The following is a 13,357-nucleotide window of genomic DNA, read 5'->3' on the forward strand; positions in this document are numbered from 1 at the left end:
CTCAGCGTCTAAATGTGCAACTATGGAAGTCACATATGTCAAAATACTTTGCAGCTGTTATTGCAGAGAAAGGTGGCTCTACAAAGTATTGATACAGCAGGGCTGAATAAAAAATAATAAAAAAAATCTGATTTTTATCTGGCTAAAATTTTGAAAACTAAATAGTTGAAATTTCAATTCCACTTCACAATAATGTCTTGGTCGATCATATACAAATTTTCAACAACAACAACAAAAAGGTGAGTGAGCGTGCTTGTGTTTGGATGTGTGTACAGTGAATTGCCAACTTAAAAAAAAAAAGCATAAATGACATCAATTATTCGACTGTGACTCAACTATCATCACCTTAGCATTGACTACATCAAATATGAAGTCGTTCAACAGCTTATAAGCGCACACTTGCAAATTATTTTCCCCATCGTGCAAAGGTTCTCACATTAACAAAATGCAAAAATGACCTAAAGATATCACAGTGTAATGTCAAAGCATTATTTCTACTGAACAAAGATGTAGCCTGACTAAATGGCACTCCCTTCAGTTCAACGTAGTTGCTAGGCACCACAACACTAACAAACAATATTTTCATAAATAATAGAACCTGGCACAACAACAGCAAATATGTGTTTTTCAGTGGATAACACAGGATAGGTCTCCCCCACACTAAAAAAGAAAAAGAAAATATAGGCAAATTTACGAATACCAGACCGCACCAGTGCAAGAGCTCACCAATCACCCCCCCTGTTGTGGCATTATAGGAGAATGACAGCAGCTCAGCATTTGTTATTGAAATAATAGGAATCATCCACAATAGTTATTATTTCAGTCAGTCAGCCACTTTTATGACTGATGCTGCAGGAATCATATCAGACAGCCTAACAAATCACTATTTTATTATATCAGTAGCAAATAAAAAGACAAACATACGTACCAGGTGATGAAATAAAAAACATGATTTTGGTGTTGGAAAATCTGTTAGAAAATGTCTTTTGGACGGCCCAGTCCAGTGACCTGCTGCCGCCACACGCTGATGCACAGCTGAACTTTTACACAGCCCCTGCTCTCTGTAATTACTACTCATGCGTTTTAATGTAGCCAAATTCATTATACAGTTGGTTGCATTTGCATTTTATTGTGTTTCTATTGTCAGACAATGGTGTGAGCACGCTGCATTTATTTATTTAGTTTCACAGTCCATTTGCTAACTACCAATGCTGGTGCAGTGCAGTGATAAACTGATTATACAATCACAAAGACCTTTACCAAAACCAACATGGACTCAAGTGATCTGCCGGTACTGCTGACATTTAAAATGAGGAATTACAGAAAAAGTAAAACGCAACCTTACACTTACTTAGTTTATTAAGTCTTCTTTTAGCATTTTTAAGTAATGCCAAAAAGCTGCTTTTTGAAGCTCAACATTTTACTGAAATACATATATACTGGCATGTAAGATTAAATTGCTCTTTGCCTGCTCTTTCTTCAGACTTTGTAATTATTGAGGAATCTGGTTGAAAAGTTTTACAACATACATTTCAGGACTTGAGACTGCGACCAAATTGGTCGCATTTTGTGAGCTATTTTTCAGCGTGTGCAAGTAGGAATTTCATCTGGTCGCCTTGGTGCGATTGCATATGTTATAATGCTCCCACCAACATGGGCACTGTATTAGACATTGTGGTTAAAAGTCACCCCCTACTTCAGTGTTTTCTGCATATTGCGTATTGTGCAGTAGCATTACAGCTAGATAACAGTTTCCTAGAATATAAATATAGAAAATGTCAAGTTTGACTCAATATGTATTTGGGACATACTCACCACTATGAATGTTGAGGGAATGATGTTTGTCCAAGGACCAACCTCCGAGGTGAGAGGGCACCAGCTCAAAACCCTGCATCAGAGCTGTTCTCCTCTCCCACTGAATAACTCCAGGGCACGATTCATACTCATAGCCGACTGACACTAAAAGCAAACATATGCACACAGATGCAGGCATTAGATTAAAGTTGAGTTCAGTTTAAACAATATTTAAACAATGTAAAATTTAACCACTGAGAACTAGAGCAGGCTAATTTGACATTTTTGTCTGCTTTTTAAAAAAAAATATATATATATATATATTTTTTTACATTTTATTTTGTTTTTGTGAAAGTGACATACAACATATAATAACATACAGTATGTACTGGCACAAAAGCTGAAGCACAACTTTTTTTTTTGTCTTCTATTAATCTCCTAACCTCACATTAGTGTGACGTTTTTTGTGTGAGGTGAAGCCGAGCTTGGAAATGGGAAATGGCCCAGTGTTGCACAGATGCATCCATGAGTGCAATGATGGACTTTCCCCTACATATCAAGAAATTGGAACTATATGTCTGCATTCATCAGAAAGATACACATAAGGAGTTAGCTCACCCTAGTTGTCAGTGGCTCAATTTTATCTTTAAATAACGGAAAACTATCACATCTAACATCAACTAATTTTCACAAGAATGTGAAAAACACATGTATAGTTCAACATTTAATGTTAGTTATACATCTCTCTCATCTACAAATACAGTTCAAAATTTTGCAAAAACACATGTGGGAAAACATGTTCTGGTCTGATGAAACCAATTTTGAAATATTGGGCTGGAATTCCAAAAGGTACATTTGGTGCAAACGCAGCACTGCTCAACACCAAAAGAACACCACACTGGCTGTGTAGTATAGTGATGGCATTGCACAGACCAAGTTATAGACCATTTTGGTGCCCTAAGCATAAATACTTTGTGGTGCCCCACCCACCACCCACCCCTGACAGAAATAAAAAATATCTGAGTATTTGTCAATTTTGCTTAATATTTACAAAATAACTTGTCAATATCATCACACAAAATTGGTGATATAACTATTGCAAATGGGCAAACCTTTCCACCTATTGGTGGAGTCATGAGTAGTCCCTCACTTTATTGCTTTGTGTGAATAAAGGAGAGAAAAAAAAAAAGAGTAGTCCTTCACTCTTGTGTGTTGATTCTACAAAAGTAGAATGGAGCAGATTATGATGGAACATTTTATCACATTTCATGTTTGGGCATTGTCTTATTTGTTAATCAAATTAATATGCTATATGAGTAGAATAATAATCAAAATAAAGAATAAATCTGCATTTGTAATATATAATTCTCATAACATTCACCACAAAAACTCTGGAGCTCCTTTGAATAAGTTCCCTGTAAACAGCAGGTATTAACAGCATGTACAGAACACTAAAGAGAAAAATAATCAGACCTAATGTAGCATTTTTATTTTTATTTTCATTAGTCATCTGTGATGATAGGGCAAATAAATAATAGAATGTTTCCACGTACCCCTTGTAATGTGCTCACGTAGGACTAGTCATCGCGGTTTGGTGCACTGAATGAGTTTTTCTATGGAAATATTAGATGTCCTACTGTGTGAGTGGTCAATGAACGCACCTTGAGTCTGCTGACAAACACGAGTTTGAGTAGGGCCTACTTGCTTTTCTTTTGCTTCTCCACGCAGCTACCGGTCGTTAAATACAAGCATGATAAAACTGAAATATAAGTATGTTGTTCGTGTCTTTAAATGAAAAGACTTGCCGTAGCAATCGCACGTAGTAGTGTGACGTCATTGAGTGCGCGTTCTCGCGGCAGGGGGTAAAACAATTTTTAGGGGTAAGTACATTGGCACAACACCTGTTACGCACAGGGCTCTCTCAGCCCCGCTTTGTGGGGCCTCGACTTGCCTTTACATCCGCGTACGTGAAAGAATGTATTTAATTTCACTCAATATCGGCTCAGGAGAGGACCGCAAATTTACTCGGGGGACGAATCAGCGACAAAGTGCTCTCGCATGCCCCTCCAGGCACTCTCGGCCTTTGCCTTTAGCTCCGCATGCGTCCAAGAAATGTATTCAATTTCACTCAATACGGGCAATAGAGGAACACAAAATCTATGCTTTACACATTTTAATTTTAAATATTACATACTGATAATATTATAATTACTATTATTATTATTTTTTACGAGTTTTTTTTTTTTTTTTGCCACCCCCAGGGAGTTGTTGCCCACCGTGCAGTGCGTGCTAAGCATATGCCGAGCACCGTGTCTGTATAGGCCCCTTAATGTTTGAGGTTATTTATCCTGGTGTCATTTTATACATCACAAAAACTTGGCATTTGATCAGGGTTGTGTACATTTTCTACTTAGTACATCAACTGGAACATTGTGGTCGCGTCACAGAAACTACAACACTCGTATCTTATTCAGATTCTTGTGTGAAATGGCATGCCCTATTTTGGTATGAAAGGCTGCATGTACTATATCTGTTAGTTTTATATATAATGCATTTTTTGGTGGGTTACGTCACAAACATTTCAAAAGCAGATCCTTCAATGAGGATGTCTTTTCAGTGAGACGCTTGACCATGTTGCATGATGCACATGTTGCTCTCAAGTGCAGTATAATCCAGTGCATAGTGATGGATTATTTTGGGGCCAGGGTTAGGATGCCTGGGTTCAACCCCTATATAGAAACATCTTTATTTCATTGATGATGTGCCTGCAGTAACAGTGAAGTTGAATTTAATCTCTCTCAAAGCTATATTGCATGTTGGGCTGAACCAGATGAAAGGCCTGTACAGCAAAACCTCATCAGTGAGTCTGTCTGCAAAGATCAGTATGAAGTAGCAGTGTAATCAAAAGGAGTCATTCTTGTATGAAAGAGCTCTAGAATTTGGTGTCTGGCCTCTTTGTTGTATTGATACACTGTGCAGCTTCCCACTGCAGCTTGACAGCAAATTAGACTGAATCAGATGACAAAAATCCAACCATATTGCTACAAAAAAAATCCTGCCTTACAAAAAAAGATAAATACAAATCAAATGACATATTTTTTTCAGCAGATATAAAATAAACTTTTTATTTACAAGGGTTTATTATACAGGCACAATGGGGAAAAACATCTCAGATTTTTGATGAATGAAGATGTGGAGGCTAAAAGTGTGTATTAATGCTTTGCTTACTTGAATACAATCAGTAAGAAAAATGAAAGATAACATCATTTTTTGTCACAGCCCGTTCAGAATGTGTGCATTGTATAATATTCTACACTTTTGCTGTGTTTAATATTTAATGCTAACAATAGTCACTGCAACCATCTTTAAGTGTTATTATGCAAAGGAAGAAAACAGCACTTCATATTCAAATCAGTAGGCGATGAGTGTGGTTCATGCAGAGGAATAATATATATATATATATATACATACACACACACTCACAACAAAGACATTTATGAAGTGGGGATAAAAAGACAACTTGACATCTCTGACACAAATGTGGCGGATTAGGACCTGCCACTGTAAAACACTGTAGGCACTGATCTAGCTAACTTTCTTCGTTGCAGACCCATATGAATGTGAATTGACATGTGCTCAAGGGATTTGAGAAGCTAAGTCAGCAGAAATATCGGTAGAGACAGTGGAATACATAAGTGGGGCATTCAGATTATGTACCAAGCCAAAAACATTCACCTCAAAAAGAAAGAAAATTCCAAAAGGCAGGAAAGGTAAAACCAGTGACTCCAATCAATAGAGATGTGGCTAAAACAATTATATTCAGAACCTCGAAGCCTAGCTACAAATATTGCTACTATATTGCCAAATATTACTACTAAAGAAAAATGAAATACCTTTCCAAGTGGTATTGTCTTAAATGAAGCACTTTAAAATTCTGTATATAACACAACTAAAGAGCTGGAAAATAGAACAATACTACCATGAACCGGACTACAGAAGCTTGGCATCAGTCTGGATCCGTCTTCATAGTTAAACTTTCAAATCCCACCTCTCATAGAACTATTTTGGTTAAGATTTGGTTAAGATCGTCACCTGCCACAACGGGGACTGCGGTTTAAGATCATTGCGAGACACATGGCTGAAGTGTCCTTGAGCAAGACTGAAATGCTCCCAGCTGTTTGTAGCCTCCTACAGTGTGTGCCACTAGACACTTGGCTAATTTGCATAGGACCAAGCTGAATTGTTCTACCTTCTTATTTTTCTTATTCAATATTGTTATGCATATAGGATTTAAGTTAAATAAAAAGATTTTTGGTTTTAGTGACAACATTTTTGCATTCAAGTTGTCTTTGTTATCTGTTCAGATCACAGAAAGGTCTGATAGCTAGTGTTGTTCTGATACTGTTTTTTGTCCCCCAATACCGATTCCGATACCCAGTTTTGCAGTATCGGCCGATGCTGATACCGTACCGATACCTAGTTGTTGTTGCTTTATTTTTCCATGTGAAAAAGCTGCCCTGCCATTGGTTCAGAGCATTCGCCAATACTTGACTTGGCATGAAGTGAACACGTCACACATCAGTGAATGTCGTGCTCAAGCAAGACACAAGATGCTGCATCCAAAGTCCTATATTAGTGTTGGAAACAATGGTATTGGCATGTTACTTGTTAGTACTTGCCGATACCAATACCACTGTTTTAATGCAGTATCGGACTAAGACCGAGACAAGACCAAGACTATCAAAGGAAAATCACCAAAACAACATGGACAGAGTTTTTCTGCTTTACATTTCTCTTTACAAATTAATTATTTGGTTTTCAAAGCCAAACTTCATTAGTATTTACTGCTGACATTTGTCTATTTTTGGGGGGGGCCGTGCGCCTCCCATGTTCATCCACTCTCTGGGTGGAGGGGGTGTGGCACTCTTGGCGCCAACGGCAAGTCAGCGCGTGAGCACTTGCATTGTACGTTTATCACGGACCACAGTAGTACTGGCATGGTCTTTTGACCGTTTTTGATAAATAATCCTGAGACCGCCCTGTCCGAGACTGAGTAAAAATGCTCTTGATTCTGAGACGAGACCTTTAAAAAGTGGTCTCGAGACCAATGACAATCTCCAGAGCCACAACACTAGAACAATTGTCCTCAAACAGCACAACTGGACTGCTTTGTTTTTCTTGAAAGACATTTTGCCAGCCTGGTCTGAGCTAATCAAGTCTTGTTGCATGAACTGATGAAGCCTTCTCGGATGAGTGGTGAAACGTCTTCTAAGACAAACATGCAGTCCAGTGGCCATCAATTTGATGTCCTGAGAAAAAAATAACCTGGATAAATGAGAATATCCACAAGCGTCCTCAAAGCAGTCGTTCTATAATTACTAGGCAGGTCACAGTATTTATGCACAATGAGGAAAAAGATGTATCGTTCTACTAATGAAAATCACAAAATAGTCAAGGGAAGGAAAACACATTTCCAGAAAACTTAAACAAGATTGTCATACTGTTAAAATAAATTTGTGTCAATCAGAAAACAAAGGGGTTCCTTCCAATAAAGGCATATTAAGGATTTTTCTGTCAGGCAAATCACATTTAGAGGGCAGCAAGCAGATATCTGAATCTGCTGATGTCTCCGGAATCCCACAAACCTCAATCCGGAAACATTACCGCAAATCTCAATAAGAAGAGCAAAGTGCAAAGGGAAAGTGTGTTCTCACAACCCAATATCACTACTGATATATTACACACAAATGCACACTCCCTTACAAACAATATCCACATGCACTATAGCACAAAGGTGAAAGCTTTCATTCCCCTCTGTTGAAGCCTCAGGCATGTGTTCACCCCAGCAAACAGAGCATGATCTCCCTTTCTTGCAGACTCTTTTGCTGTGTGTGTGTGTGTATGTGGACATACAATCTGTGTTTACGTGGGTCGCTGTGCCAGCAAAGCACCAGAATGTCTCGAGAGGGAATGTTAAGGGGAGAACAAGTGTTCAGACGAAAGAACAAGAGGACAACGTGAGACAAGGAAGACAACAGGGGAGATGAGAATGAATGGAGAAAATAACCATACCATAAAGTACGGAGGATAAAAAATAACCATAGAGAAAGAAAAACAACACAAGAGGAAGGGAAGCAGGAAGGGCAAAGATGAGAGCGATATCTGTTTGGAGAAGGAGGTAAATAGAACAAGTACAAATCTGACATAACAAAAAGTGACAGATGAGAAAGGGATGAGTGGAAAAGAATAAATACAAAAGAAAACATTTTGATTTGTCTGTGCAAAGTTTCAAAGTAGTATAAGATGAGACTTATATCTGGTAGTTTAACGTCATAAAGCAAAGTGAGCTTATATATATATATATATATATATATATATATATATATATATATATATATAAAGCCTTCATAGAACATATGTCAAGAGCCCTCCATGTTATTTTATGTGGCCTGTTCAAGCTCGAAAACAGTATAAGGACTTCTAGCCCTTTATAGCTTACAGTGCCCACAGACTAAATTACAGTATATGTCCCAAAATGCATCTTACATTTTTGATTTGCGCAATGCCTGCAGCTAGTTTCTATAAGCCGGAATTATTTCCAAGTTGAGTTATGTTGTTTAAAAATAGTAGAGATGTGCATGAGTTTGTGTTGAAAAGAGAGGAGGAAGGATTTAATGGTCTAAGGTTTATTGCCCCAGCTTTTATAAACCAGAACATTGAACAAAGTTTTACCAAACTTCAGAGACGTAATGACTTTAGAAATCTCATGAGACTTCATTTGAGTCAGTGTAAATGATTATTTTCATGTTGTTGATGTTTTGCCTTTTTGTGAAGTCACATCAAAACAGGACTTTAAAAATCACTACAGGTAACCAAGTGGACAGACAATTGACACTGATTTGATGAACCATAATACAATAATTTAAGTAATTGTGTTTTCTACTGTATTAATTTACTAATTTAAATTAAAAATTGTTTTTTATATTTTTAGAAATAGTCAATAAGCAGTGTGCACGTGTCAATGTGCAAAGGTGTTCCATATTGTTGTTTACAGTATGTATTCTCTTTCCTTTTTGTAAGTTACACAAATGTTTGTTTATAATGCATATCAAAATGTGCATTAAAAACACATTACAAATTGTAACATGTTTTTAATTCCCTGGCATGATATGGTATATTTACAGGAGAGATAATATGCTACATTATCATATCATCTTTAGTCTGCTGTTTATGAATGTCTTAATAAATACTATACAAGTAACTATTAGCTAGCTTTCTCCCTAGTTCAAGTTCCTCAGCGGTAGTCTTATTGAGTAGAGACATGATGGTCATTCACATGACGTCTTCTAATCAGAATACTCGATACAGCTACCATATACTCATGCACAGCAATTAAAACATCTTGAGTCATTAAACATAAGTGGCTTACTCCAAATGACAAAATGAAACTCACTTAATTGAATCACTCAGTCTATGCTAATATAATTAAGCTAAAAACAAAACAAAACAAAACAGGAGTCACTGGAAACCTGACCTTGAGTTGCTCAAAAGGGAAGTTTATATTACAAAGGTTAGACCAATACTGGGATGTCACACTAATGCCGATAAAACTGTGTGATCAGGAGAAGATTTATAAACTTGAACTTGGACTATTCTTTTGGAACTCATGAACATTACGAGTCTCTATGGTGTAGCTTACATTTTCTCTACAGGCCTATATGCTAACTCCAAATGACTATTTGTCTATGTGTAGCTCATAAATTCTCTCTCTTTGTCTCCCTACATTTCCATGCGCCCAAACAACGTCCAATATTAATGACGTACAGTAGACACATGCGACAACAACACACAAACAATTACATGCATTGCAAACTCGGAGTTTGTTATATTTTTTGCTTTCAAAGACTTCATCCAGCGACACAACAAAAGATGTGTGTGACGTTCAAATTACAGATGCAAAGAGTCATGGTCAGGAACTTGGACTTGACTTAGAACCTAAAGATTTGGACTTGACTTGGACTTGAGACCTGACTTAGCCCTATAGAGACTTGTGCCCATCTCTTTTTGCCATAGAACATCATCTTTTTCCATCTGAACCTTCTTCTGCATTCTCCTCTCAAACACCAACTCCTAGCTATCAACCTCTTCTTAAGTCAAAAAAAAAATCAAAATGGCGGACTTCCTGTTAGGTTTAGCATATGGCTACAGAATACTTTTTTGTAAGTCTTAGGCTGATAGGTTTGCCTTCCAATTTTCACAAATCTAGCTGATCGCAAATGCTTCATAAAACTGTGTAGAGGGCACTATTGAGTCATTTATTGGAAATTGCACAAGACATTTAAAAAAATATTCATGTTCATGACAGGTCTGATGTGCGTGTAAAGTTTCATGAGTTTTCGCACATGTTTAGACTCAGGAAAAGGAGCATTTTTCTTTGCAAACAATGTATCGTTACAGCAACGGAGTGCGACAAAATAAAAAGCTTTCGATACATTTTCATCTTCAGTATCTCAAGTTTGAAGATGATCTGAAAAATTTGGAAGGAGAAGTTCGTTAAAATATGACCCCTAAAAAGGCCCCCAAAAAATCGAGACTAATTCCAAAGTAAATCAAAATGGCGGACTTCCTGTTGGGTTTAGCATATAGCTCCAAAATACTTTTTCTGTGCGTCGTGGGCTGTTACATATGCCTCCAAATTTTCTTGGCGATACAGTTACATGAAACGTACTACCGGGAATGCATCGTTAAAGAGGAATTTTGGAACGCAAAATGCGATGTCCCGGCCCTGGGGGACTTCCTTTTAGGTTTAGCCTATGGCTCCAAAATACTTTTTTGTACGTTGTAGGCTGTTATATAAACTTCCAAATTTTCGTGCCTCTGGGTTATTCGTACAATCGGGAATGCTTCGCTAAGGAGTATTTTCCCCCCCGTTGCAAACAGTGCATGCCACGGCAACAGCGTGCGACGAAATAGAAAGCTTTCAATAACTTTTTATCTTCAACATCTTAAAATAAAATACACCAAGTTTAAGACGATCAGATACATTTTGTAGGAGGAGTTCGTTAAAATATGACCCCTATGAAACAACCCATAAAAATGGCAACATATTCCAAAGCAAATCAAAATAGCGGACTTCCTGTTATGTTTAGCATATGGCACCAAAATATTTTTTTGTAGATCGTTGGCTGTTACATATGCCTCCAATTTCCCGTGCCTCTGGGTGCTTTATACAACCGGGAATCCTTCATTAAGAAGGAATTTTTTCCTTTGCAAACACTGAATGCCACGGCAACAGCGTGCAACAAAATAAAAAGCTCTCAATAACTTTTCATCTTCAATATCTTAAGATGAAACACACCAAGTTTGAAGACGATCCAATAAATTCTGTAGGAGGAGTTCGTTAAAATAAGACCCCTATGAAATGGCCAATAAAACGGCAACAAGTTCCAAAGTAAATCGAAATGGCAGACATCCTGTTAGGTTTAGCATATTGCTCAAAATAGTTTTTTGTACCTTGAGTGCTGTTACATATGCCTCCAAATTTCCGTAGCTCTAGGTAAAACGTACAACCGGGAATGCTTCATTAAGTGAGAATTTTGAAACACAAAATTTGATGCCCCACCTTTGGGGGACTTCCTGTTAGGTATATATAGCATATGGCACCAATATACTTTTTTTGTAGGTCATAGGCTATAACATTTTCTCCATTGATTTCATTGTTTGAAGCAGTTACAGATGAAAGAGGAGAATTTCAAAGTCTCTTTTCACAAGTGGATAAGAGAGGTGATGATCACAGCATGCACAACGCCAATTACGCCTGCTACAAGCTACAGTAAGTTGGAAAATAAACAAGCAATTGTGGCGTTGGTTGGTGAGTAACATACCCACATACAGAAAGAATGCTTCAATTCTCCAGTCCCAATTAGATTCGCTTCACTTTACTTTTCAAATGCTAACTCCTTGACACATCTCCTCCTGGCCCCATTTTGATGACACACTTCATCCTCAGCTCCTCCAGCCATCCATCCATGCAGCCATACTATCACAGACAGTCCAACAGCGCCAACATTTCCACTGACCAACATGGGGCTGTTGCAAAAATTTTGCTCACTTAGGCCACTTTGTCTATAATTAATTTGATAATTTCATAAATTTTCATGCACATTTAATACCTTTAAAAAACATTTTACCATGTTAATGACATCGCGTGTGCTTTGGGCTCAAGTAATGATCAATCGTGCCTCAGTTTGTGGACGTCACTTTACCAAACCCAGAAAAAAGGTGAGTAGGTGAGCCGTGATTGGTCGTTACCTGAGTTCCTAGCATCCGTGATGTCATTTTCAGTCGACCGCGAGTGGCAAAATGTGTTTTCCAAGGTATTAATTTTACATGAAAAATAACTGATTATAGACACAATATTCCCTTTTTATTGCTGGAAATGGCTAAATGAGTCAAGTATACTTTTAACAACGGATCCACATGACGTACATTAAACATTAAATGACAAAAAAAAGGTGGAAGAACACAAATGAAAGTGAACATTTATCAGGGCTGCCTCCTCACAGGCCTGTTGTTTTTTGTTACTTTGTTAATGTCGTTCACCACCTGTTGGGTGATTTTAGATTGCACTTCTTTTACTTTGCCACTTCGGCGTTCCACCCATCTGCTTCTGTGTCCAAATTATACTCCTTGTGTCACAACAGGTTTTTACAATATATGGTGCAATACGGCCTCACAATCAAATACACTATATAAACAATTCAAGGCCTGTTATTTTATCGTATTCAGACCACGTTCATTTAATTTTTTGTCTTCTATTTTGATGATGAGGTATAATTTGTCGAACACACAGCAAATTAATTAGCTTTGTGTCCAATTTGGGGGTGGGGGTGCGTGGAGGTGAAGATCAATGTTGGTTTCAGTCTTTTTTCAGTGCTTTCCTGTTCGAGCGAGTTGCCGTCTACACCCACTAAACATACCCACTCAGTGCACTTGGGGAAAAAAACCCTGCAAAAACACTGCACAGTTGTCTGTTTGAATGTGCTATATAAAAAAGATGACTTGAATTGACTAAAGACAACAATGAAAGTAATAATGAAAGTTTGATTTCTCAACCTACCAGTTGAATGAGTGAGTCCCCACACCTCCTGGCCATAAACATCAGTTTTGTTCCAGACCAGCCTGTGGACCAGACCAGGGCCAGCAGGGTACCAGCGTTGGTACAACCTTCCCTGGACTGAAGCTCTAACATGCACCTTAGACAGACCGCCCAGAGGGGAGATCGGCGAGGACGCGGATGGAGGTGTGAGGAGGATACGCAGCAAGGAGAGGTAACCTGCAGCTCGGGTACTCAAATAATTCAGCTTCATGAAGGCTCCTGGAATCGCAACTTCTTCCTGCACTGCCTGCAGGAGAGCGACAGACAAAAAGAACGTTTTTGGGGGGATGGAAAATAGTTTTGATCACTGTGTTATATGCAAATTGGTGCGACTGGAAAGGGCATCACAAATCAGCTTCTGTTGAGATTCCTCATTGACTGCAACAACATGATTCCATCATTGTT

General features: G+C 38.0%; 1 protein-coding gene across 3 annotated transcripts in view; it reads right to left on the reverse strand.

Moving 5' to 3' along the window:
- tenm1 (teneurin transmembrane protein 1) overlaps positions 1-13,357 on the reverse strand; it is a 242,043-nt gene that overhangs the window by 71,450 nt on the left and 157,236 nt on the right. For all 3 annotated transcript variants that reach the window (XM_086085243.1, XM_086085242.1, XM_086085241.1), the window contains 2 exons: positions 12,914-13,199; positions 1,816-1,959 (listed from right to left, as the gene is read on the reverse strand). In XM_086085243.1, coding sequence (XP_085941369.1) covers positions 1,816-1,959; positions 12,914-13,199 — 430 coding nt within the window. The remainder of the gene's footprint in view (positions 1-1,815; positions 1,960-12,913; positions 13,200-13,357) is intronic.

Source organism: Leptonotus elevatus, chromosome 9, assembly GCF_054856555.1.
Source record: "Leptonotus elevatus isolate MCC_2025b chromosome 9, RoL_Lele_1.0, whole genome shotgun sequence".
NCBI classification, from domain to species: Eukaryota; Metazoa; Chordata; class Actinopteri; order Syngnathiformes; family Syngnathidae; genus Leptonotus; species Leptonotus elevatus.